Source organism: Chiloscyllium punctatum, chromosome 2, assembly GCF_047496795.1.
Source record: "Chiloscyllium punctatum isolate Juve2018m chromosome 2, sChiPun1.3, whole genome shotgun sequence".
In the NCBI taxonomy this organism is placed as follows: domain Eukaryota; kingdom Metazoa; phylum Chordata; class Chondrichthyes; order Orectolobiformes; family Hemiscylliidae; genus Chiloscyllium; species Chiloscyllium punctatum.
In genome coordinates this window covers 42503782-42531443 of record NC_092740.1, presented here as the reverse complement: position 1 = coordinate 42531443, position 27662 = coordinate 42503782, and the positions used below count along the sequence as shown (strand labels likewise).

Below are 27662 nucleotides of genomic sequence, written 5' to 3'. Positions count from 1 at the left end.
TTAACACTCCACTTGTCTTTTGCTTGATGCACCCTCACCAACAACATAAACACAACTACTCAGTTTTATAAGTTCAATGATTACGGCTTTAGATAATGGCAGTATGAATAGATCACCATGATATAACAACATAGTGGAAATGACAATGGCTTCCTTAAGTGGTACATTAATGAGTTGTTGGTGGCAGGAGTGTTATTCAGCAGTCTTTCTCCCTAGATAGTATTAAGCATCACTAGTGTTCTTGAAGCTGTGCTCATTCAGGCAAGCATGGCCAAGAGAGTATTCCATCACACCCTGAACTTGCGGCTTGAAGTTGGTGGAAGGTTTTTTTAAGGAGTCAAAGTTGTTCACTGCAGAACGGCCAGCCTTCAGCTGAATATTGTTGCTGCCGTGTTTATATGAGTCCAGTAAACTTACTGGTCAATCAGTGACTGCTAGTCGAACTACCAACGTAACAAAACACCGTGCAATCATCCGTCAATATTCCCACTTCCGATCTGACTGTGTTAAAGAAGGTTATGTCATACTGTGAGAGTGGAAATCCTATGGGAGTGAATTCCCAAGTTGCTTGACGGGGGAGATTCTCAAACACTTTCTCGTGGGCCTGACACCCCCAGTCACCAAAAAAGAAACGTGCAGTTCAGCGCCAGAGTGTGTGGGGCTTGAAAGCTGCTGAAGAGTGTAACGGGCTGTGTAAGCCAACAGGGGCCGCTGCGAGAGACAGAGTGGCCGGGGAGAGGCGCTGCTCCCCACGGTATAACGGGACGGTGAAGGAAACCTAGTGCAGTGAGAGCAGGGGAGGGTGAGGGGGAAGGAGAGAGAGAGAGAGCGGCAGAGAGTCACTGTGGGACGTGGTGTGTGTATACACATTAGGACAATCCGGAGTGTGGAGTGAGCGCAGTGAGGCGAGGATGTACGAGGAGAACCTGACTTTGCACAGACCCCGCTATGGATGTGAGTAATCTTGTTCCAAGCTCTGAGAATGGGGAGGCGCTGGCACCCTGCAACCCCGCGCTACTTTATATCCACAACACGCGACTCCCGGGCAGTCTGCAACAACTTTTGCCACAGAATTTGATACAAAGATGCAAACGACATTTAAAGCAGTCTGGTCTACATTGGAAGGGTCATTCCAATTCTGTGGCGTTAAACTAACCGCGCTCTGTGTCTGGAATATTGATTTTTTTTATTTTAAGCTTTTTTTTGTGTGTGTGCGGCTTCACAAGAGGACGTGTCTTTAGATTTCCGGTTTCCTCTCGAAATTACTTTTTTTTTTCGCGTGTCTCGCATCTTTGCTTCTTTAAATCTGAAACGTGTCCCTTCACTCCCTTAAGGATTTTTTGTTTAAAAATTCAATTGCAATTTTAAAACTTTTTTTCCTGCATTTGTAAACTTTGAACATTGAAGGGGAGAATGCGCCCCAGTTGCTCTCCCTGCCGAGTGGAATTGAATCAGAGACGAGATGTGGTGGAGGACTGAAGGCTCCTCCTGTGTGCGTTTGGGGATCAGAGGGCACGTACTCACTCACTCCCTGAGTACACTCTCACAGGCAAGGGCACGGATACCTACATAAAATGCACTTTGAACGCATGGCAGCTTCTGTGTTCTGGACACTTCACATGTCTGCAGCCTCTAATTTTCAGTATTCTTTCACTACCATAAAGATGTGCATAAATCTTACCGACTTGAAGGAAACTGACTCAGCTTCTCCCTTTTTCAATAGGGTGGGGTGGTGACACAAACCAAAAAGGGAAATTACTTTCAACCACCTGTTAACTAATTTGCATGTCATTCTCTCAATTTTGTTCGCTGATAAGAGAACAGCAGCAATGCCACCTCCCTCCCCTCTTGTTTTAAGAGTACTCATACTTTTTTTTGTCAGAACGTGCAAGAAACTTTCCTACAATTATTGGTGACACCACACGCGGAGTACTGTATACAGGTTTAGTTTCTTTGCCTGGGAACGATATTTTGCCCCAAATAGATGCAACATCTGGGATTAGGAGATTGTTCTTTGATTTGAGTAGCTTGACTTTGAGGTTTTTAAAGAATGAAAGAGATCGTAATTGTAATTTGTAATGGCTCCACAGGGTACAAGCTGGGACAATGTTCTCTTTGGCCTTCTGTTATGTGTTTCTCTGCTGTCCTTGATTAGACAGTGAATGTAGATTCTGTTGTAAGATTTCACTGTAAACAGCAGGCACTTTGGATGGAGTTGGGACCTGAAAACTGTTTTGAAATCTGCGGGTGTTTTAAATCATGGAAGATGCTGGCCCAAGTGTTCTTATAAGGGGGTCAGCTATTTATTATTGAGATAAGACATTTCTTCACTCAAATGATTGTGAATCTTTGGATATCTCAATGTTGGATGGTCACTTGTTGCACACATTCAAATTAGTAAATTTGTGAAAACTGAAGAAATCTATGAAAATAGGAGTCATGATTTGGAGATGCCAGTGTTGGACTGGGATATACAAAGTTAAAAATCGCACAACAACCTGTTTGACCAAAACCTGGTGTTGTGATTTTTAACTATGAAAATAGGGGTATTGCTATTAAGAACAGCTGATTGGATTAGCCATAACTTCATTGAATGGTAATTTAATAAATGTCCGACATTCTTATGGTCAAAAGAATGTAGAAAAATAATATGCTGCTACTCTGTGTATTTAGGGTTAAATAAGAGCATAGACTTTTTGGGTTGCCCACTTATCTGAATGTTATTTGTATAAGCAGGTAAAACATAAACTTTGCAAACTTTGAACTTTAGCCCTGGATTTTGACCTGCTGATGTCAGCAAACGTCAATCCTGTATTTTGCCCGTGGTGCGAGATTCTTGAGCATAATTTTGATGTCTTGAATTTTTTAAAAAAATATGATTTTCATTGAATTCATCTAACATTTTAGAAGTTTGAGGTTATTCTCCACTTGTCAGTCCCAGTCATGGAGGTGAACAATTTTGTTAATGATTTGCGGACCTCAGTTAGGGAACTATGGGGAGAGCTATGTTTTGATTAATTATTTGGAATGGATACAGGTTGATACTGTTACGGTCACATTTCTTTGATACCATGTCATTTAAATAGTCATTAGACTTTGCCAGATAATTTATTTAATATTGTTTATAATTTCTACTCACTGAAGGAGTAGTGGCCTGTCACAACATAACTAGATGCCCCAAGGCCCCACTGGGGCAGTTCATTTATTCTTTCTTGGGATGTGGGTGTTGATGGCAAAGCCAGCATTTGCTGCCCATCTTGAGTTGAACTTGAACTGAATTGCTTGCCTGCACACTAGGAAGGTGGTTAACAGCAATTACACTGTTACAGACCTCGCGTATGCCAGATCAGGTATGGATGATACGATCCTTCTCCAAAGGACATTGAACCAGATGGATTATTATAGCAATTGCTGATAGTTTTGTTGTCAGCATTACTGAGACTAGATTTCAAAGCCAGTTTTATTAATTGAATATAAATTCCTCTTGATGCCATGTCAAAATTTGAACCATATCCTCAGAGTATTAGCTTGGGCCCTTGGGTGACCATTGACAATTTCCCTATGTTACTATGTTCTCATTAGAATGAAACAAGCCAAATAAGGATACATTAGGTCAGATAGCAAAAGGCTTGGTCAAAGATGTAGATTTTAAGAAGTGTCTTCTGTGACATCAAGATCAGAGATAGAGGGAGGAAAGATCAGAGCTTAGGTCCTAGGCAGCTGAAGATGTCAATGTCCAAACACAACATCTGGACAAGGTCCAAGCTTCGGCTGACAGTGGCAAGTAACATTTCTGTGACACAAATGCCAGGCTATGGCCATCACCGATATAACCACTGTCCCTTGGAGTTCAATGGTCTCACCATCATTGAATTCCCCCACTATCAACATCCTGGTGGTTGTCATTGACCAAAACTCAACTGGACTCACCACATAAACACAGTGGCTACAAGAGCAGGTTCGAGACGAGGAATACTGAGGTGAGTAACTCACCACCTGACTCCCCAAAGTCTGTCCTCCATCTGCAAGGTACTGTAACTCACTGGTTAGCACTGCTGCCTCACAGCGCCAGGGATCTCTAAGACACTCACCATTCTGACTTGGAAATATATTGCTGTTCCTTCACTGTTACTGAGTCAAACTCCTGGAATTCCCTTTCGAATTGCATTGTGAGTCATTCCACAGCAGGTGGACTGCAACATTTCAAGAAGGCAGCCACCACTTTCTCAAGAGCAACTAGGGATAGGCAATAACTACCGACCTGGGCAATAACTACTGGCCTGGGCAATAACTGCTGGCCTAGACAATGATGTCCACATTCTGTGAATCAATTTTTAAAAATCAGGGGTATTCAGCCAGAATTAGGTAAGTGCTAGACAAGGTTACAGTAATTTGCCTGGGGGTAGGAATGGGGCATTGGAGAGGTTTCAGGAGGTGATCAAGAATTTTCAGGGCAAGATGTTGGTTGACAGTATAGATCTGAGCACAGGGGTGAAACATAACTGGGATCAAGTCTGAGCGAAGATTCAAGCAGCAAAGTCTATGGAGAGGCTAATGTGGGAGACCAGCCAGGACTGCATTGAATTAGTAAGAATGGAATAACAAAGGAATGAATGAGTTTTCACAGTAGAGAAGTTGAAACAGGGGTGAAATCTGTTTATTTTCACTTCTTTAACCTAATACCAATTCATGCCACCATGAAGATAGGTTTGGAAGCTTATCTTGGTGCCAACTAGGACACCAAGCTTGTGAATGAACTATTGCTAGGGAGAAGAATGGAGTTGGTAGCTAGGGAGGTTGAGTTTGAAGCAGGGACCAAAACCAACTACTTTAGTTTTTGCAGTGTTTAATTGGGAGAAAACTGTATCCAATCCAGCAATTCAGATCAGTAGTCCAATAGTTAACAACATTGGAGGAGTTGAGCAAGATAGTAGTGAGGTAGCATTGGATATTATCAGCACTCATCTGAAAAATAGCCATGCTTTTTGATGTCAGTGAGACAGTGTGTTGGTGAGCAATAGGAGGCGTGCCAGACGTAAAGATGCAGGTGTAGGAAGGATATTGAGGTGGAGAAGCCATTGTGTTGCACATAGGAAAGTTCTAAGCCTCAAGTTACAATTAATGAATTCACAGGACTCTGAATATGATGATTGACATTAGTATGTTGAAATCTCAGTCTTAATTTTTGACTGAGATATGAACTGGTGGGCTAATGAATAAGACAACTAATTACAGTAATTGTGCAGTTTAGTGACATTGACATATTGTGCTGTGCATCAGATTGTGGTATGATTGAAGGAACAAATCATGCCCTTAACAGCCGAGGCCTTTATTACACTTCTGCAAATCTTCAGTGCGAGCTAAACTTAGTATTGTGGTAGGAAACAACTGATCCAATTAACAGAATTGAATATGAACTTTATTTCAGTCAAATGTTTTTACACCATTTGAACTCCAGTGTGTTTGTGTTGGTGATTAAAGATCTCAAATGATTAGATTAAATTTTAAATTTCTGATTTGCACATTTTCATGTCAGTTTTGGTATGATTGTGTATGAAATTGAGTTTTACACTTCAAATATCTGCACTCTAAAAGCTTGCTTACGAATCTTCTGCAATTCAGTTGGATACTGTCATAACGGTTATAGTTTTGACAGCACAGAAAGAGGTCCTTTGGTCCTTTGCACCACTTATCAAACTAACTATTCTGATATCATTTTTTGGCGCTTAGCCCGTAGCCTTGTGTGCTGTGGCACTTTTAGCTATTCATCTAAATGTCTTGAGGTTTCCCACCTCTACCAGTGTTTTAGGCTGAGAGTTCTAGATACCCATAAGCCTTTGGGTGAAAAGCTTTCTCCCTCAAAACCCTCAACATTTTGTGCTTTACCTTTTAAAACTGTATCCTCTTTGCATCTGTATTTAAAGCCTTCACTGTAAAGGCAGTATGCCATAAATCTTAACCACCTTATTTACCTATCCTTCAGCCTTCAAGGATCTGTGGACATGCACACCAAGGTCCATCGGATAATCTCTACTTGCTAGGCTTCTGTTCAGTGTTAACTCCCTTGCTTTATTGTTCTCTTTATGTCTTTTTAAAATTAAATTCCATTTACCCCTGCCCAGCTGCCACTATTGGTGTGATTGCAACTAAAATGTCTTCAGACTGGCACAGTAAGGCAGAATTGCTATGTTTTATAAGTTGATAGGGCCTGCTTTGTCTAGTGTGGTAAAGTTCACTAGACAACATGGTTGAATGAAAAGAGGATCTTATCTTGTTTAAGACATAGTTAATTGTATAATATCAGGTACAAGTTACATTTATACAATAGATATTGTTACAAAAATTGAAGAAACCTGGAATGATTAGTCTGTCATCTTTTAAGATCCATAACTGTTCTGATTTCCCCAGCTCTGTCCTTGTGATAACATCAGTTTGGGTGAAGCTTAATCTCATCTTCAGCATTAGCCCTTTTAGAACCATTCCATATATAACAGATACTGAAACATGATCTGATAAATGCCAGGGGATTACTTGGCCGTAGGTACAAAATACCCCATCTGAATGAGAAGCAGGCGTAGACCTGTCAGCCCATTGAACATGTGCTGCTCTTTGGTAAAATCATGACTGATCTGGTTTTAGCTACAACAATGTATTCTGGTATACTGTTATAAACTTGTTAGTCCAGAATCTATTTAACTTTGCCTTAAATGTATTCTCAAACCTTTCCTCTGTTGCTCTCTGGGGAAGGGACTACGCAAATCTCATGACCATTCAAGAGAAACAAAAAGCTCCTTGACTTTATCTTAATTTGAACATGTTCTGCCTCGTTCCAGTCTATCCCACAATTGAAGGATAGTTTGTTTTGTCCTTGTGAAGTCTCCTCAGGATTTTGTTTTAATAAGATCACCGCTTATTGTTCTAAACTGCAATGGATTGTAGATCAGCCTGCCAAACTTTACCTCATCAGACAATTCCACCGTCACCTCGTTCCAGGCATCAGTTAAGTGAACCTCATTAGAACTGCATCTAATAGCTGAGGCCTTTTCTGGAATACTGTGTCCAGTTCTGGTCGCCAGTTCTAGAAAGGATATTATTAAGCCAGAGAGGGTTTGGACGAGATTTACTAGGATGTTGCTGGGTATGGAAGATTTGACTTATAAAGAAAGGCTGGGACTGTTTTCACTGGAATGTAGGAGGTTGAGAGGCAACCTGATAGAAGTTTATAAAATAATGAGAGGTACTGATGGAGTTAATAATGGTTGTCTTTTCCCTAGGATGGGGGATTTCAAGATTCTGGGCATATTTTTAAGGTGAGAGGAGAGAGAAGTTTAGAAAAGACATGAAGGGCAAATTTTTTACATAGAGGGTGGTTTGTGTGTGGAATGAACTTACTGGGGAAGTGGTGGATGTGGGTACAATTATAACATTTAAAAGACATTTGAATTAGAATTTGAATAGGAAAAATTTGGAGGGATATGGACCACGAGCAAGCAGGTGGGACTAGTTTAGTCTGGGATTATGTTCTGCATGGACCTGTTTCTGTGCTGTCTGAGTCAATCTCTATGGCATTAATACATTTACTTCTGTCCTTAAGTAAGGAATCAAAATTGTACTGTATGTAAAAGTGGCCTCACCAATGCTCCATACAACTATAATGAAATAAGCTACCTTTGTATTCAAGTTCCCTCACAATAAACAACATTTGAGTTGTTTTGCTAATCACTTACAGTACTTGCATGCTAACTTCTTTTTAATCATGTACCAGAACACCCCTCTGTCTCTGAGTTCTGCAATCTCGATCCATTAAAATATGTTGCTTTTCTGTTCTTCCTGCCAAAGTGTACAAGCCTGGCGAGCAGGAGGAGGCCTTTTGAGCCTGTCCTGCCATTCAGTATAATCATGGCTGATCATCTGACTCAGTACCCTGTTCCTACTTTCACTCTTTGATCCCTTTAACCGCAAGCATTATGTCAAATTCTTCTTGAAAATACTCCATGTGTTTTGGCCACCATCATTTTCTGTGGCAGAGTTCTGCAGGCACTCAACCCTGGAGGTGAAGAAATTTCTCCTCATCACAAGTTTACTTTTACCTGCTTTATACTACATCTGGCAATTTTTTTGCCCATTCTCTTCACTCAACTATATCCTTTTGTACCATCCTTCTGTCATCTTTGCAACTTACTTTCCAACCTATCTTTGCATCGTCAGCAAATATAGCATTTGATCCTTTCGCCTAAGTTATTACAATGGATTGTAAGTAATTGAGGCCTCCAGCACTAATCACTGTAGCTCTCCATTTATTACATGCCAGCCTGAAAATCCATTTATGCCTACCCTCTCTTTCCTATTGGCACAGAGGATGAGTTAATTTGTACATTATCCCTACCTTTTGAATTAGCCGGATCTCAGCTAGTGAGTTAGTTTGTATAACTGGGCCAAATAGGGGAATGAATGAGCTGCTATTTGCTGTAATCTGCACTTTTGTAGCAGCATGATGAGGACTGCCTCAGTTCCACTGTGATTAAGCCTGTTGTCAAACATCCTGCCAACATTCTTGCCACAGCTCTGATGGGAATCAAGGCTACTTTTTATGAGGGAGATATGTGTGATTGTGTGCCAGTCAGTACTCTGAATTACAAAGAGTGAGAAGATTCTCAAAGCAGTAACAGCTGCTTGAAGTGAAGGCCAGAAGACAGTTTGTTGGTGCACTGATGACTACTGCTTACAACGAGGCCAGAATCTCAATGCTGTTCGACATTGGGAACTGAAAGGGGCATATTCAAAAAAGTGACAAGTCTGCCAGCAAAGGAGATGGCTCCATTGGAACCGAATGCAGGGAGAACATCACCAAATGTAGTAAACTGTTGGGAAGTTGAGTGAGCATAATGTTGTACATTTAAGCTTAATACTGTAACCACAGAAACCCAAGACACTGTTGAAAGCTGCCTTTCAATGGTAGAACTGGATGTTGAACCTATGGTGGAGGATCTGAACAAACTATTGATTCATTTCTCCTGTGAAAAGTTCCAGCTGCTAAGGCTTTACTGCCTGAACTCTCAAAACACGTGAATTTGGGTCTCCTCCAAATTGGTGGGCAGCATGGTGGCTCAGTGGCTAGCACTACTGCCTCTCAGCACCAGGGACCAGGCTCTGGCAACTGTGTGGTGTTTGCGCAGTCTGTGCGGGTTTCCTCCAGGGAGCTCTGATTTCCTCCCGGGGGCTGATTCTGGGTGGGATGCTCTTTGGAGGGCTTCCCCCTTCTGAGCTTTGAGGGGAAAAGTATTTTTCTGCACTTGCCCTTTTCAGATTGCAGTTTCTGGCTGAATATAGCTTCCCTGAATTCCAAGCTCATTTCAGAACTGGCAGATCTACAACTGACATAATCTTTTCAGCAGCTGTAAGAGAAATTTGATCAACAACGGAGCCCAAAGGTCCAGACAAGATAAACACAGGATGACCAGAGAGCCCAGAATAAGGGGTCACAGTTTTAAGGATGTGTGGTAAGCCATTTTGGACTGAGATGTGGAGAAATGTCTTCATCTAGAGTGTGGTGAGCCTGTGGAAATCTCTTCTACTGAACATGATTGAGGCTAAAATATTGAATATTTTCAAGAAGTTGTTTATAGTTCTTAGTGCTAAAGGGATCAAGGGGTATGGGCAGAATACAATTGGATGATCAGCCGTGAACATATTGATTAACAGAGGTGGCTCAAAGGGCTAAATGGCCTACTCCTACTCATATTTTCTATGTTTCTACATATTGATTGCTGTTTGCTTGAGTTGGGCCTGATTCGTCATGTATCTTTGACATAACATCAGTCGCTACTAAGCAATATGTAATAAACCTACTGAATAATTGAGGAGTGTGACTTTAAGCATTCAGCAGCTTTAAAGCACACGACCAGTCACTGTCTCTTCAAACAGCAGCCAGCAGGGCGGTATAGCCGCTCAGAGCCGACTTGTAAAAGCTCCAGTCAGCTCCAATATGCTGGCTGTGCTGGCGAACTGAAAGTCATCAACTCTGTCCCAGAATATAATGATTCAACAGAGCTTTTACCAGAAAAGCTATAGCTGCATAGTAACGACATCACTTGCAAGTGTTTGGCAAGCCATGCACTAAACTTGCTTGGAATTACATGCCTTGCCTTTTCTTCACTTTCACTAGGTCCAGATCCTGAACCACCCTTCTTAACAGCAGGGTGAGTGTGCCTATACCAGATGGATTGCAACGGTTTGAAAGGAATTTAGGGATGGACAACCAAAATGTTTATTTTAAGGGCAGAATTCTCTTTCTGAGAAAGATAAACAATTATTGTTCATTATTCTTTTATAAATTAGGATGTAGTGGGCCTTTAGTATCAGTCTTTCTGAGAATGAGTGCACTTACTTGGTTAAATGTTCAGCATCGTAATTAAAAACATTGAGATGAACAGATGTCTTGCATTGGCGTTGTGAGAAGCTGGAAACTTTAGTGAAGCAAGGCAAATTTGAAAAGAGATTAATTATTTTTAAGAAATGCAGCAATGCATTTGAGATGATCCATCACCTTTAGGTGTGTGCTGGCTTGACCACCTTCTTCCTCCGATAGATGAAGGCCGTGAATCCAAAGACCTTCTGGACTGTGAATTGGCCACTGAGTCACAAGGACACGGTTGAGGGGTGACCTTTATAGAGGTTTATAAAATCATGAGGGGTGTGGATAGAGTAAATAGACAAGGTCTTTTCCCTGGGGTGGGGAATCCAGAACTAGAGAACATAGGTTCACAGTGAGCGGGGAAAGATATAAAAGAAACCTAATGGGAAACATTTGCATGGAGAGGGTGGTACATGTATGGAATGAGCTGCCAGAGGAAGTGGTGGGGACTAGTACAATTGCAACATCTGGTTGGGTATATGAATAGGAAGGGTTTGGAGGGATATAGGCCAGGTGCTGGCAGGTGGAACTAGATTGGGTTGGGATATCTGGTTGGCATGGATGAGTTAGACCAAAGGGTCTGTTTCCATGCTGTACATCTCCATAACTCTAAGACACCAGCAACTGAGAGATGAATTTGACAAACATTGATATTAACAACTAGGAGATAGTTGCTGACTGCTGTATCTCTGGAGTCTGACTGTTTGGAAAGTCATTGGAGGCAGCAAGGAGTTACAAAATGGGCGGCACGGTGGCATAGTGGTTAGCACTGCTGCCTCACAGCGCCAGAGACCTGGGTTCAATTCCCGCCTTAGGCGACTGACTATGTGGAGTTTGCACATTCTCCCCGTGTCTGCGTGGGTTTCCTCCGGGTGCTCCGGTTTCCTCCCACAGTCCAAAGATGTGCAGGTCAGGTGAATTGGCCATGCTAAATTGCCCGTAGTGTTAGGTAAGGGGTAGATGTAGGGGTATGGGTGGGTTGCGCTTCGGCGGGGCGGTGTGGACTTGTTGGGCCGTAGGGCCTGTTTCCACACTGTAAGTAATCTTAAAAAAAATGCAAGAGTAGTTGAACAAAGGGACCAAATAAGAGTCACAGAGATGTACAATACAGAGACACTCTTCAATTCAATTCTTCCACGCTGAACTGATATCCTAAATTAATCTAGTCCCATTTGCCAGCATTTGGTCCATATTCTCTTAACCCTTTGTATCCTTGTGTCCATCCAGATGCCTTTTAAATGTTGAAATTGTACCCATCTCCACCACTTCCCAAGCCAGCTCATTCCATATCCATACCACCCTCTGTGTGAAAAGGTTGCTTGTTAAGTCCCTTTTAAATCGTTCCCCTCTCACCTTGAACCTATGCCCTTGAGTTGTGTGCCAGTAGTGCAGAGAATTGTGCCCTTCCTCAATCTACTGCCATCAAACCTAGCAGCGATTGCCATGCCAGAGTGCAGCTGCTGAGCTACATCTAGTGATTTTTAAGTTTGTGCTGTAGTTTCCTTTACTCATACAGGGGATGTTACTGGCTAGGCCAGTGTTTATTGTCCATCCCGAGTTGAGAAGCCTTCTTGAATTGCTGTAGTCCATTTGGTGTCGGTGCATCCACAATGCCATTAGGAAGAGAGTTCCAGCATTGTCACCATGAGCAGTGCTATCATCTTGCAAATCAGAAGGCTGCCATTCCAGTGAGATGGTTCCTTTTTTAAAAAAAAAGTAAGAGGCAAGCAAAACAGAAAATGGTTTGTATCGGTTTTCTTTCTGGTAGCTATTTGCTGTGTGTTTGGTTGCAAGACATGCCTAATGACAGACTTTCACAAACAGTGTTGGCATTGTTTGCAGAATATCCACAGTTGCAGAGTTGTGTTGCTTTTGTCAAGCTTAGCATTAAGATCTGTTGGGAACGTAGTGTACAGTTTAAAAACGTGTCTCTTAATTCTCTTGATCCTCTGGGCAAAAAGTTCCCAAGTTCCAGCTCATTGAGGATGCAATTCGGGTCAGACAGGCAATTGATTATTGGTTAGAGTTGTTCTGAGAAATGGTCAACAGTGGAACACTGGGTCAGTTGTGTTTTGAAATTGATTCAGATGTTTGGAAATTTGTATTGGGGGCCAGAGTCCAGCAACTCCAGTTTGTCACATGACTACTCAATCTCTGTGTTCTCTGCTCATTAATGCTGGAGCTCAGAAAGCTAAGGCAATGATTTCTTTCACGTAAATCAACAATTGACATTGCGTTGTTTCAATAATTGCATTGGCATCGGCTAATGTTGGTGAATCATAAGTGAAAGATCAACTTGAAATTAGAGCTGGAACTAACTCACTTCTAGTTACACAAGTTGACTGGGATTTTTTTTTGTGTTTTGTTTGTCTATATTACACATTTATCACCAGTAGATTCAGCTTTTATTCTCCACTGAATCTTGTAATAAAGTGGATATAATCATTTTAAGAAAGTATTTTGAGCCAGCCAGACTGAATGCTGCTACAAAGGCAGATCAGAGGCTGGGAATCCTGCACAGAACAGCTTTCCTCCTAGCTCCCCAAAGCTTCTAAATCATGCGCAAGGCACAGGTTTGGAGTGTGATGGAAAACTCCACAATTGTCTGGATGACTGCAGTTCCAAAAAATGTTGTGAACCTGAGCCTTTTCTGGACAGAGCACCATGCTTGTTTTATACCCTATCCACCATTTTCAATATTCACTCCTCCACCCTCCAAAGGACAGTCTCAGAAAGTTGCATTACAGAAAATCGACAAAGTTCCTTTAACGGCAACCTCCAAAGCTGAGACTTTTACTTCTCGGACAAAAGCAGTAGATACATACTAATACCATCAATTACAAGTCCCCAGGAAACCTGTGACAATGTTGTCACTTTAAAAGGTTATTTTGTCCTGGGTTGTCTTTTGAGGTGCCAAAGAGTCTGGGGGTGGAGTTTTTAAAAATAACTTAATGATGGAAGGGAAGTGGCCAGTTCTCCCAGTTCAGGTTTTCATTTTTTTTACTATGGACATGCACACGATGTTTTGAGCACCAGGAGGGTTGGAAGCTTCAGCAAAGGATTCCTAACTGACTCTCTGAAATCTCTCTGGATGTTGTTCCCTCCTGCCTGGAAGAATCTGGGTTTGAATTTACCTTTTTTGCCAAGGGGTTATGGAATGTTACTGTATTGGAACAGTTAATCAGTAATACTTATTGTACCAGGTTATTTAAGTTTTCCATTAGTTAAGTTATTCTAAATTCCGTTTCCTTTTGCTCGTGTTTCAACTGTAATGTTTTAAGTAAATTGTTTTGCTTAAAGTAGAGTGGTTTGACCAGTTGCACCAGACTGGCAACACCCTCTTCACATCTGCCTTTAAAATAAAAAAAAAGTTAGGGTCTAGGCTACTTTAAAATATTTTGAAAGGGTCTGGCTTGGTCCATAACACTAGACATCAATTTTACTTGGAACTATATTGCCTTTCCTTCACTGTCACTGGGTCCAGATCCTGAACCACCCTTAACAGCAGAGTAAGTATCCAAATGGTTTGCAGTTGTTTTGAAGAAAATTAGGGATGGACAAACAATATTGATTTTAGGAGCAGAACTTCTATTTCAAGAAAGAATAAAAGGTATTCCTTGGAATTTATAGAGTTGTTGTTGGTGGTGTTGGTGCTGGTGCTGGTGCTGCTGCTACTACTGCTGCTGCTGCTACTACTACTACTACAACAACAAAGGGAACATATACCCTTCAGTACCAGGCCTTCTGCGACTGAGTGCACTCAATCACTTGGTTAAATGTTCAGCATCGGAAGTCAGAACATTGACGAGATGAACAGATGTCTAGCATTGGAGTTGAGAAGCTGGGAACATTAGTGAAGCAGGAAAAGGTTCGAAAACAAATTAATTGTTTCTAAGAAATGCAGCACATCCCTTGAGATGAGCCCTCGCTTTCATTTGTCTTATCAAAACACTTGTTGAGGACACTGAACTTTTTCTGTGTTGAGTGTGTGGACATTCAGCTAGTTCCACCATATCCTGTAGCTGTATTGTGAAAAGTTCACAATGTGTTCAACATATAAACACAAGTTGTACAAATTTATCCCTTGCCTTGTGAAGAGGTTTGCGCTGTAGCAAACTTGTTTGTCAGTGAGCACCCTTGAGCAATTACTTGGAATTTCCATGCCACAATGATGAGATTAGGAAACCATTGAAGAGCAAGTAATATGTTCCTAGCTTGTGTTGGTTTTTAATCTGCTTGACTTTTCAGTGAGAGCAATGGTGTATTTGTTGAACTGAAGCTCAAGTTGCCCAGAGTTCTTCCATTGTGGTCTTCTATGCTTGAATCTTGACGTGATCCTGCACAACCGAATCCAAAGATCCACCACATGTATATTCGTACTAAATGGATTGTCAGAGAGTGATGAAGCTGATGAAAAATCAAAAATAAAGAGCCTCTGATTGGAGGACTTTGCATTAGTGTTTACCAAGAGTTTGCCACAACTATGGTAAATGAGTAGGAAGTTACCAGTTTATTAGATATTGATGAGCAAGCAGCAAGTACAGTAGTTAGTTGACAAGTCTGAATTGAATGTAACCTCGGTTGTTGAAGGAAGTGAGGATCGAAATTGCAGAGGTGTTAGCTGCAATTCCACAACAGTCCTTAGCTAACTGGTGGTGCCAAGTGATTGGAAGTTTATAAATGCCTATTCTTAATAGGGCTTGAAAGACCAGACAATAGTTTAATATTAGTTTGTTTTTAACAACTTTTTTCAAAAGGCTACTTCACCACACCACCGTGTATTCTGGCCTCTATTTCGGTCGCAGGCCTGCTCCAGCAAAGTTCAGCTTAAGGACCCTGCAGCCTCTCAGACTCAACATTTGAGTTCAATAACTTTTTTTAAAGCCATATTCCGTTCTTCCATGTTTCTTAGCCATCCCCACGTCTAGGTCCTATCATGGTGCAGGGATCAGTTGGCACAGCCAACTCACTCTCGCCCATTCTTAATCTTATCATCTCATCACGTGGATGGCTTTCAGTATAACCTGTGCATACTTTCCTACTGTCAGCTTTCATTATCATTTATCATTTATTTAGCTTCTCTGATCCTGGCTGACTGTCAACAATCCCATTGTCTTTTTGTCCCTTCCATATCTTTCACCATTCCCTTCCCACCAGCCCTCGAAGATGGTTGGGCCAAGGAAATTACCCCGAGGAACTCCTGCAGAGATGACTGCCCTCCGACAACCACATTCATCTTTCTGACTGAGCTAAGGTTGACAAACATATTGAGTTACTACATACTGTTGTAGTTCTTTATTTTTTCTTCATTGAATTTTGTTTTCTAGTTATGTACCTTGAGTTTACCTGTAACACTCTAGAGTCCATTTGTATGATTTGGAATTCTTATTGTCTTTTTATTGTGGCTGTCTTCAGACATGAGCATATCCTTATTTCTCTTATTTCCTTTTACTAAGCATGAAAACTTTTTTTTTGCAAATGGTCCCTAATGGGATCTCCTTGGAGTCTCAGGTCATCGCCTTGAGCAGTTTTTGATTGGTTGATCCATCAATGCTCTAATTTATGTCCTAATTTGAAGTATGCCACTAATCCACAGATGGAGCCTTATGTAAGTGTAATGTCTGCTGTTGCAAAGTGTGAGTCATACTTCATTATTTCACAATGATTTGACTTTTATAACTGGGTGGGCAAACTTTCTAAACAGATTTTGCAGAACAGGCTTCCAAATTGACTTCTCTTTGCTCCATTTGTTTTGTCACTGTTTTATAATTTCATAGCTCAACCACATTCAGCAGATGAGAGAGTTTGTACTAAATGTTGAGTAATTCAAAATTGTCCTGTTCTTGCTTTTTCCACTGATGTCTTTAATTTTTGTTCTGTCTCCAGCTGTCAAATTTCCTGATTTCCTCTTTGGTGTCTTGTGACAGAGACTTAAACAGCTGATAAATTTCAAAATGTAAAGTCACCCATGATTAAATGATCAGATTTGAAGCTTATTTGGTGACCCTTGATTCGCTCCTTCAGAAAATTGTGCTGGATTATAATCTCATGAGTTGGTACTAAACTTTGATAGTTCTGAGAGGAGGTCACTGGACCTGAAATGTTGACTTTGATTTCTCTTCGCAGATGCTGCCTGACCTCCTGAGCTTTTCCAGCGACTTCTGTTTTTGTTTCTAAATTTTGGCAGCTTATGCAACTGCAAAGGAAGACAGTGTAATTTCTCTCCCTGACCTGTTACTCCAGTCATGTTCTCATAGAATTCCTGTAGTGTGGAAGCAGTCCATTCAGCCCGTCGAGTCCACACGAACTCTATAAAGAGCATTCCACTTGACCCAACCTCCTATCTGTGTAACCCCTGCATTTCCTGTGGCTAACCCACCTAGCCTGTACCTCCCTAGAAACTATGGACAATTTAGCATGGCTGATCCACCCAACCTGCATATCTTTGGACTATGGGAGGAAACTGGAGAACGTGGAAAAAATCCATGTAGACATGGGGAGAAGGTGCAAACTCCGAACGGACAGTTGCCTGATGCTGGAATCATTCCTGAAGAAGGGCTTATGCCCGAAGCGTCGATTCACCTGCTCCTTGGATGCTGCCTGATGTGCTACGCTTTTCCAGCAACACATTTTTCAGCTCTGATGCTGGAGTCGAACCTGGGTCCCTGGCACTGTGGGGCAGCAGTGATATCCACTGAGTCACCGTGCTGCTCCACTGATGTCACATCTACCACCTAGTCCAGGAGTATCAAGAACAGATATAGTTCTGCCCCTCTACCTCCCCTCAAAATAAACAATTTGACTGAGATCAGGTTGAGGATTGAACTTGGGGACCCAATATCAGGATAATATTTTCTACATTCGCACATTTGGTTTAAATTCCTTCCTAAAACATCTTGCATGGAAAAGTTATTTTTAAATTCTCCACAGACACTTTTAAAAATTGTGCTCTGCAGATTACTGAATTGTGTTTTAGAGATATGGTGTCTTGAAGGATTTTGCATGGAAGAGTTCTGTTTGCAATGCACTGTCATGTGTTTGTGTGTCAGAAGTAGACCACAATCACTCGCACACCATCTGGAATCGTGTTGTTCCTGTGAGAACAGATTGTGTGGAGATACTGCGCTTTCACGTGATATCAGTGAGTTGTTTGCAGGATTGTTCTGGATAGAAGGGTTTTAACTAGCCTTTCGTTCAGTCACCAAAAACAAGTGATTTGAATGGCTGTGTCGCTGTTTCAGAAGGAAAGCAAAAATGAGAGAGCATGCTTTAGGTGGAGTACTGCGTTCTATTAATCACATTCTATCTAAAGCAAGTATGTTCCCCTTCCCTGAAATAAACATTTACTGAAATTTGAGATTTATGCATCAACCTTAATGAATTGAATTTAGAGGATTAAGTTTATATTTAAGATGTTATATAGCAATGAAGTAACATGGGTGAATATAGATGCGAAATTAAATTACATAAAATTCTTAAAGGCTTTGAAAATATGCTTGCTTGGGAGTCATTGGCTTGGCCAGCATTTATTACCTATCTCTAATTGTCCTAAAAAGCATAAGCAACCTTCTTGGACAACTCAGGATTGGACTACTCAGGATTGAGAATTTATAGAGGAACTGAGAAGGAAACAAACTTTAATTTTGGCATAGAAATAACAGTGTTCGATTCGGGGAGGGAGAGTGAAGAAGGACCAAACAGGAAAAAGTTTCAAAATTTTGACATGAATATTTTTTTCTTGATTCCTTTTATGAGATGTGGGTGTGACTGGATGGTTTGGCCAATGTTATTGCCCATTCTGTGTTGCTCTTAAGATGATGGTGAGCTTCCTGAACTCTGCAATCCATGTTCTGTAGGTAAACCAAAAATGCCCTTTGGGACAGAATTCCAGGAGTTTGTCCTAATGGCACTGAAGGAATGGTGATATTATTCCAAGTCAAGATGGTGAGTTGGGTGCAGGTGGTGGTGTTCCCATGTATCTACTGTCCTCATCCTTCAAGATGGAATTGGTTATGGGTTTGGAAGGCACTGTCTAAGGATCTTTGGTGAATTGCTGCAGTGAATTGTGTAACTAGTACACAGTTCTGTTGCTACTGACCATCAGTGAAGGGAATTGGATGTTTGTCGACCTGGTACCAGTCAAGTGGGATGGTGTCAGGCTTTGAGTGTCTTGTTGGAGCTTCATCATCCAGGTAAGTGGAGAGTGTTCCAACACGCTCCCAACATGTATCTTGTAGATTATGGACAGGCTTTAGGGAGTCAGGAGGTGAATTGTTCATTGCAGGATTTCTGGTCTCTGACCTGTTCTTGAAGTCACTGTAGTAAAATTTATTTATTTATATTTATCATCTTTTATATTTGTAATCTGGTTGTAAAGTCTGAAGGAGAGATGAGACAACACAAGTTAACTTTCAGTGTCAGAGCAACTGATTAGAAATAATTAGCAGTTGTCATATCACTGAGGTGACTTCTGCTACTATTTAGTTTCCTTAAATATACGTCATGCATTTAATTTTTAGCCTGTAATTAAGCAAATTCCTGACCTACAATGGTGAGGTAGAGAGCAATACATTATATTTGGGAAGGTCATGACCAAGCATGCAATTTGGTTCATAACTTTTTGATATTGTCAGCACGATCTCATTGAATGACAGACCAGCCTCAATGGGTCAAATGACTGCTTCTGCTCCTCTGTCTCATGATATGGTACTGAATTTTGATACTTCTGAGAGACTTTGATTTCTCTTCACAGATGCTGCCAGACCTGCTGAGCTTTTCCAGCGACTTCTGTTTTTGTTTCTAAATTTTGGCAGCTTCTGCAACTGCAAAGAGGGACAGTGTAGTTATAAAGTAGAACTTTATAAGATTATGTTTAAAATCTAACTTTAAGTACAATAGATAATCAAGAATGAAGGGTAAAGTCATACTAATCAGTGTTATTGTAATTGTACTCTAATTGAAGCATTTAGAAAGCTAAGTGACAGTTTTCACACCTTGGTGCAAAAGTTGTACAGTGCTCTGTCACAACTAATGTTAAAAAAACAGAAAATCTGTTTTCTGTACTAGCCACAGAGGGAAGTACTGATGAGAACTGGTTTTGTTCAAGCAGACAGGACCTGTTGAGGAACAAGGAGCCAGTGTAGTAGGCCTGACTGCTATTATTTGGTTTGGGAATGCTCAGAAGGTTGGATAGAATAACTTTCAATGGACTCTGGAAAACACACTATCTCTCATGGTAGGGAAAAGAGAGCCTATTGGGAAGGTGGAGGGAGTTAATCTTCAAGGTTACATATTCCCTGTAGCATGCAGTTGAAATGCTTTATAAAGCAGTTTGATTGTGTTAATGGAACAGTGATTTGTTTTCCATTTTGGTTTGGTATATTTATTGCCTACTGAGCAATGTTGAATATTTTGATTTTGAATCTGACACTGGAAATCAATCTATCTTCTAGGAAGTTTTGGTCACTACAAAGATTTTAACATTGCATTTAACTCTGCATCTGTTACTCATTCGGTCCCATTTATACAGAAATATTGAAGGGTTCCATTAGCCTCACTGTTGTCACAAGGAAATGATCAGAGTAGTAGGAGGCCACACAACCCACTTAGCCCTCTTGTAATTAACTAAGATCATGCTGACCTTCCACCCCAACTACCTACTGCATTCCCAAAGATCTTTGTGTACTGAGGAAGTCTAGATATATCAGTTTCAGTCTTAAATATATTTATCAGCTTGGTAGCCACAGCCCACTGAGAATTCCAAAGTTTCACACTTCTTTCAGTGAAGAAACATCTCCTTGTTTCAGTGCTAAATGGGTGATTCCTTACAACTGAGAAATAAGAAAATAAGGATGATCACCTTATTGGGATTGTATTATGGACCCCCAATAGTCAGAGGGAAATTTAGAAACAAACTTGTAAGGAGATCTCAGCAACTGTAAGAATAATAGGGTAGTTATGGTAGGGGATTTTAACTTTCCAAACATCAACTGGGACTGCCATAGTGTTAAAGGTTTAGATGGAGAGGAATTTAAGTGTGTACAAGAAAATTTTCTGATTCAGTATCTGGATGTATCTACTCGAAGGTGCAAATCTTGACCTACTCTTGGGGGGGGAAAAAAGGCAGGGCAGGTGACTGAGGTGTCAGTGGGGGAGCACTTTGGGGCCAGCGACCATAATTTTATTCGTTTTAAAATCATGATGGAAAAGGATAGACCAGATGTAAAAGTTGAAGTCCTAAATTGGAGAAAGGCCAATTTTGACGGTATTAGGCAAGAACTTTTAAAAGCTGATTGGCGGCAGATGTTCACAAGAATCCAGAGAAAGTATATTCCTGTCAGGGTGAAAGGGAAGGCTGGTAGGTATAGGGAATGCTGGATGACTAAAGAAATTGAGGGTTTGGTTAAGAAAAAGAAGAAATCATATGTCAGGTATAGACAGGATAGATCGAGTGAATCCTTAGAGTATAAAGAAAGTAGGAGTATACTTAAGAGGGAAATCAGGAGGGCAAAACGGGGACATGAGATAGCTTTGGCAAATAGAGTTAAGGAGAATCCAAAGGGTTTTTACAAATACATTAAGGACAAAAGGGTAACTAGGGAGAGAATAGGGCCCCTCAAAGATCAGCAAGTCGGCCTTGTGTGGAGCCACAGAAAATGGGGGAGATACTAAATGAATATTTTCGTCAGTATTTACTGTGGAAAGGATATGGAAGATATAGACTGTAGGGAAATAGATGGTGACATCTTGCAAAATGTCCCGATTACAGAGGAGGAAGTGCTGGATGTATTGAAACGGTTAAAGGTGGATAAATCCCAAGGACCTGATCAGGTGTACCAGAGAACCGTGGGAAGCTAGAGAAGTCATTACTGGGCCTCTTGCTGAGATATTTGTATCCTCGATAGTCACAGGTGAGGTGCTGGAAGTCTGGAGGTTGGCAAATGTGGTGGCACTGTTTAAGAAGGGTGGCAAAGACAAGCCAGGAAACTATAGGCCGGTGAGCCTGGCCTTGGTGGTGGCCAAGTTATTGGAGGGAATCCTGAGGGACAGGATGTACATGTATTTGGAAAGGCAAGGACTGATTCGGGATAGTCAACATGGCTTTGTGTGTGGGAATTCATGTCTCACAAACTTGATTGAGTTTTTTTGAAGAAGTAACAAAGAAGATTGAGGGCAGAGCAGTAGATGTGATCTATGTGGACTTCAGTAAGGCGTTCGACAAGGTTCCCCTTGGGAGACTGATTAGCAAGGTTAGATCTCTCGGAATACAGGGAGAACTAGCCATTTGGATACAGAACTGGCTCAAAGGTAGAAGACAGAGGGTGGTGGTGGAGGGTTGTTTTTCAGATTGGAGGCCTGTGACCAGTGGAGTGCCACAAGGATCAGTACTGGGTCCTCTACATTTTGTCATTTACATAAATGATTTGGATGTGAGCATAAGAGGTACAGTTAGTAAGTTTGTAGATGACACCAAAATTGGACGTATAGTGGACAGCGAAGAGGGTTACCTCAGTTTACAACAGGATCTGGACCAGATGGGCCAATGGGCTGAGAAGTGGCAGATGAAGTTTAATTCAGATAAATGCGAGGTGCTGCATTTTGGGAAAGCAAATCTTAGCAAGACTTATACACTTAATGGTAAGGTCCTAGGGAGTGTTGATGAACAAAGAGACCTTGGAGTGCAGGTTCATAGTTCCTTGAAAGTGGAGTTGCAGGTAGATAGCAAATGCCTTCTTCACTATCCTATGCTTTCCTTTATTGGTCAGAGTAGTGAGTACAGAGGAGTTGGGAGGTCTTGTTGTGGCTGTACAGGACATTGGTTAGGCCACTGTTGGAATATTACGTGCAATTCTGGTCTCCTTCCTATCGGAAAGGTGTTGTGAAACTTGAAAGGGTCCAGAAAAGATTTACAAGGATGTTGCCAGAGTTGGAGGATCTGAGCTATAGGGAGAGGCTGAACAGGCTGGGGCTGTTTTCCCTGGAGGGTTGGTGGCTGAGAGGTGACCTTTTATAGAGGTATACAAAATTATGAGGGGCATGAATAGGATAAATAGACCAAGTCTCTTTCCTGGGGTCGGGGAGTCCAGAACTAGAGGGCATAGGTTTAGGGTGACAGGGGAAAGATATAAAAGAGACCTAAAGGGCAACTTTTTCACGCAGAGGATGGTCCGCGTATGGAATGAGCTGCCAGAGGATGTGGTGGAGGCTGGTACAATTGCAACATTTTAAGAGGCATTTGAATGGATATATGAATAGGAAGGGTTTGGAGGGATATAGGCCAGGTGCTGGCAGATGGGTCTAGATTAGGTTGGGATATCTGATCGGCAAGGACAGATTGGACCGAAGGGTCTGTTTCCATGCTGTACATCTCTATGACTCTACACCTTTCAACCAGGAAAACATCCTTTACTCTGCTGAACTCCCACTCCATTTTATTTTTCAGTGCAATCATATTGCTCTTCTTGGAATTCTAGAGCACATTGATCCTACATTTGCTTGTAGGTGGCCTTCTCATTCCAGGAATCACTTTTAGTGAACCTTTTGTATTTATTGGTAAGGAGATTAAAACTATATATTCACTATTCCTGGTCTTGCCAAATCAATATTTGAATAGATAGAACCCAACCATTGATCCTTACATCATTCCATTAATTACATCTGTCACCCTGGAAAGTAACTCAATTTATTTCTACTTTTTCTATTGGTTAAACAGAGATTGCAATTTTGTGAACTCTGATTTCCTTGTCATGACATGTGGTGTGACATCCTTATAAATGCCTCCTGAAAATCCAAAAATACCGCATCCCACTGACTTACCCCTTCTCTATCCTACCAGTTACATCTTCAAAAGAAAAGCTCTTGATAGATTAATCAAAATATTATCTCCATAAATTTGCAACGCTGCATAATCTGGCAGTAAATTCCAGCCCATGGTGAAGTCTAAAGTGGAACAAGCTAAGTGAACCTGAATGTATAACCACCGTTCTGTAACATTCCTGAAAGAAGTGAGGGCTTTGATTATCTCGTGTTGACTCCAAGAAGAAATTCTGGGGAAGCATTACCGATTCACATTACTCAGTCAAAATTTCAGCACTTGAGGTAGAAATATGATGGCACATTGTAATGTGGGAATGGCTTTTGGATCATGGACTTGAGAGAACCATTAAATCAGTGAGAAATATTGACTGTGTCAAAGAGGGGTTGAGATGAATAACTACCTGAAGAACAGGAAATAAAATTCAAATAGGAGTAACCCAGATTTTAAGTTCCAGCTCCATGTAGAAAAAATAAATACACTTGGTGGGATTACGATAAAAGCATGATCCCAGAAAAGGGAAGAACAGGGAGGTTTAAAATTGGTGCAAGGTCAGAAGTGTGGTGGCAGTAAGAAGTTCCAACTTTAGATGGGAGCTAATGAAATGGGTTTCATTAGAGGATAGAATTCCTACAATATGGAAGCAGGTCGTTCTGCCCATGAAGTCCACACTGCTCCTCTGAAGAAAGTTCTACCAAGACACACCCCCTACCCTCTCGCTGTAAGCCCTGGATTTCGCATGGCTAATCCACTCGGATGTTAGGGGGCAATTTAGCATGGCTAATACACCTAACATGCACATCTTTGGATGGTAGGAGGAAACCCACGTAGACGTGCAGAGTGGGCAAACTCCACATAGTCAGTCGGCTGGGGCTGGAAGACACTTGAGTGTGCCAAAATCAAAAACTGGAGACTGCATTTAAACAAGGATGGGTTTGGTTGGGAAAGTACAACCAATTGTAATCGGCTGATTGGGAGAGGTCAATAGATGATAAAGCCAAAAACAATTTAGCAAGAGGGATATGAATTTGAGGAATAAAATCAAGTTTTTTGATTCCCTACAGTGTGGAAACAGGCCCTTCGGCTCAACAAGTCCACGTCAACCCTCTGAGGAGTAACCCATGCAGACCCATTTCCCTCTGACTAATGCACCTAACACTATGGGCAATTTAGCATGGCCAGTTCACCTGACCTGCACATCTTTGGACTGTGGGAGGAAACCCATGCAGACACAAGGCTGGAATCGAACCTGGGACCCTGGTGCTGTGAGGCAGCAGTGCTAACCGCTGAGCCACTGTGCAGTCCTAAAATATAACCTGCCGCTCCATTGCGTTGCACAATACAAGTGCCAGAGGGGTGACGTGAACGGCCATTGCTTGCAGGAAAAAGCCTACTGCACCTGATTTTCCCAGGCGGTCTCCCATCCAAGTACTAACCAGGCCTGAGTCTGCTTAGCTTCCGAGATAAAACTAGATCCGGTGTTTTCAGACTAGTATTGCTGTAGTTGACCATAATGATACCTGATCAGCATTGAATTTTGTTTCAGTAAAAACTCATGGGGGTCGGGGATAGGGGATATGGTGTTTATAATAAAGCAATAAAGATTAATGAGTGTATATTGCAGTGCAGAGCGTGGGAAATAAACTGGAGAACTGGAAGCAATTATTCTACCAGAAGATCTGGCCCTAATAGCATAAACAGAAACCCCTCTGCAAGAAGAAGCCTGGTTTAGCTAGCATCTGTGGTAAGGAAAAGTTTTTAAGAATTGTCAAATAAAGGTAATTTCACCCTAAAATGGGATAAGGGGATTAGTGACAAGTCATTAGTGTAGATTTCAAAAGAAATGTAGTACTTATACTTCAGAATTATTGAAGGAGCTTATAGACCAATGATAAATGGAGAAGATTTAGCATATGTGGACATTCGGAAGAATTTTTGACGAGGTATTATGTGTAAAATTACCAGAGAAGAAGAAGAAAAAAATTACATGAGAGATATCACTTTGGATTAAGAATTGGGTAGGAATTGTGAAGTTTTCAAAAACTCAGTTTTGGACCAATTCTGTACATAGTGTATGTCAATGATTTGGATTTTGCCTGGAGAGTGGTGGCAAAGCTTTATTGATCTTTAGATTGTTTCCCTCTCTGGCCTCCTGAAGAATTTTTGTGCGATGGGGAAATACAATTCAAAAGTGGCAGCTGGAATTTAGTTTGAGTAATTGAAATATTGCATCCATCCTTTTTTTTTAAAATAAAATGTAATTATACTCTGAACAAAACTTAGTGCAGTGGAAGAGCAAAGGCTTTTGGGAGTTAAGGAGTCTCTCAACATTTAAAGACAGTCGCTCAGGTTAATGAAGCTGTTCTTTTTATTTAACAAAGAAAATCAATCAATCACCCTCATGGAATTCCAGGTTTTGACAAAAGATGTAAAAAAAAATCTGAAACCAAAAGGTTAATTCAATGGTAAAACTGTAAGACAGAAACAAATTAAATCTGTTGGAAATCTGGAAAGCACAAAATGCTGACAAAATTCAGGAGGTCTGGTAGCACCTGTGGAAAGAGAAACTTAATGTTTCATGTCTAATATGGCTGATCTTAGAACTGAAAAGGGCTGTAAAATGGTGCTCCAGACACAGGGGAGGAGGAGTGAGTGGAAAAGATGGTAAGAGTGCCCGGAACAAAAGACCAAGGTTAACTTTGGTCTTAGCAGCAAGCAAGACATGGTAGAGTTGGGTAGGTGGAGACGTTTCAATCTATAATGAAGGACAAAGGTCATCCTCTGAAGTTGTTGAACCAAGTGTTCTGCAAGGATCTGTTTTGGCACCATTGCTGTTTGTCATTTTTATAAATGACCTGGAGGAGGGGCTAGAAGGTTGGGTGAGCAAGTTTGCAGATGATACGAAAGTCGGTGGAGTTGTTGACAGTGAGGAAGGATGTGGCAGGTTACAGCGGGATATAGATAAGCTGCAGAGCTGGGCAGAAAGGTGGCAAATGGAGTTCAATGTGGGTAAGTGTGAGGTGATTCTCTTTGGTATGAGTAACAAAAAGATAGGGTACTGGGCTAAAGGGTCGGATACTTGGTAGTGTGGATGAGCAGAGGGATCTTGGTGTCCATGTACACAGATCTCTGAAAGTTGCCACCCAGGTAAATAGTGCGGTGAAGAAGGCATATGGCGTACTGGCTTTTATTGGTAGAGGAATTGAGTTCCGGAGTCCTGAGGTCATGTTGCAGTTGTATAAGACTCTGATGCGGCCGCATCTGGAGTATTGTGTGCAGTTTTGGTCGCCATACTATAGGAAGGATGTGGAGGCACTGAAACGGGTGCAGAAGAGATTTACCAGGATGTTTCCTGGTCTGGTAGGAAGATCGTATGAGGAAAGGCTGAGGCACTTGGGGCTGTTTTCATTGGAGAAAAGAAGGTTTAGGGGTGACTTGATAGAGGTGTACAAGATGATTAGGGGTTTAGATAGGGTTGACCATGAGAACCTTTTTCCACTTATGGAGTCAGCTATTACGAGGGGGCATAGCTTTAAATTAAGGGGTGGTAGGTATAGGACAGATGTTAGGGGTAGATTCTTTACTCAGCGAGTCGTGAGTTTATGGGATGCCCTGCCAGTAGCAGTGGTGGACTCTCCCTCTTTATGGGCATTTAAACGGGCATTGGATAGGTATATGGAGGATAGTGGTCTAGTGTAGGTTAGGTGGGCTTTGATCGGCGCAACATCGAGGGCCAAAGGGCCTGTACTGTGCTGTATTTTTCGATGTTCTAAGTGTTAATTCTGAAGGGTGCAAAGTGCCTCAGTGGAAAGTCAGGAGCTGTTCCTCTCTCCTTTTTTTTTATTTGGAACGCTGTAGCAAGCTCAGGCTGAAATGTTAGTCTGAGATTGCAATAGGTCATTGAAGCAGCAAGCAACTGGGAAGTCAGGGTCATTCTTACGGAGAGTGGAGGGATTCCACAAAGTGGTCACCCAGACTCCTGTTTTGTAAAGGAGACAACATAGTGAACAGCAAATACAGTAGACTCAATTGAATGTTGTACGGCAAACTGCTTTCCTTTTTGACAGTGTTTTTGGGAGCTTGGGCAGTGAGGTGGTGTGTTTAGCGTGGTAAGGTGACATGAGAGCAAGGAAGTGTTAGTCCTGTTGGAGGAATGGATGAGGGTGTTATAGAAAAAATAGTTCCTGAAACCTGAATAGATCTGAGTACTTGAATCCTCAGTTCTGACCACCTGCGTGACAGAAGGTCTTTGTTTTGCACCGTTTTGTCTTGGGATTCTGCTCTGCAATGCTGCTGTAATGATGTCCTTTAGCTGAGCCGACTGGTTTCCCATAGCCACAAACATTTTTGTTCCACTATGCTGAGTGTTCTCACTAATTTACATTTTACCTGGTTCTTTGATGCGAAAGTTATTCTTGATGAGCATCACTGTCG

At 41.5% G+C, this 27662-nt stretch overlaps 1 protein-coding gene and 1 pseudogene across 1 annotated transcript in view; one reads left to right on the top strand and one right to left on the bottom strand.

Moving 5' to 3' along the window:
- Window positions 1-781: 781 nt before the first annotated feature.
- iqgap2 (IQ motif containing GTPase activating protein 2) overlaps window positions 782-27662 on the top strand; it is a 349836-nt gene continuing 322955 nt past the window's right edge. Inside the window, exon 1 of the mRNA XM_072547695.1 lies at window positions 782-954. Coding sequence (XP_072403796.1) covers window positions 912-954 — 43 coding nt within the window. The 5' untranslated portion in view covers window positions 782-911. The remainder of the gene's footprint in view (window positions 955-27662) is intronic.
- On the bottom strand, window positions 24616-24734 carry LOC140453447 (5S ribosomal RNA; annotated as a pseudogene).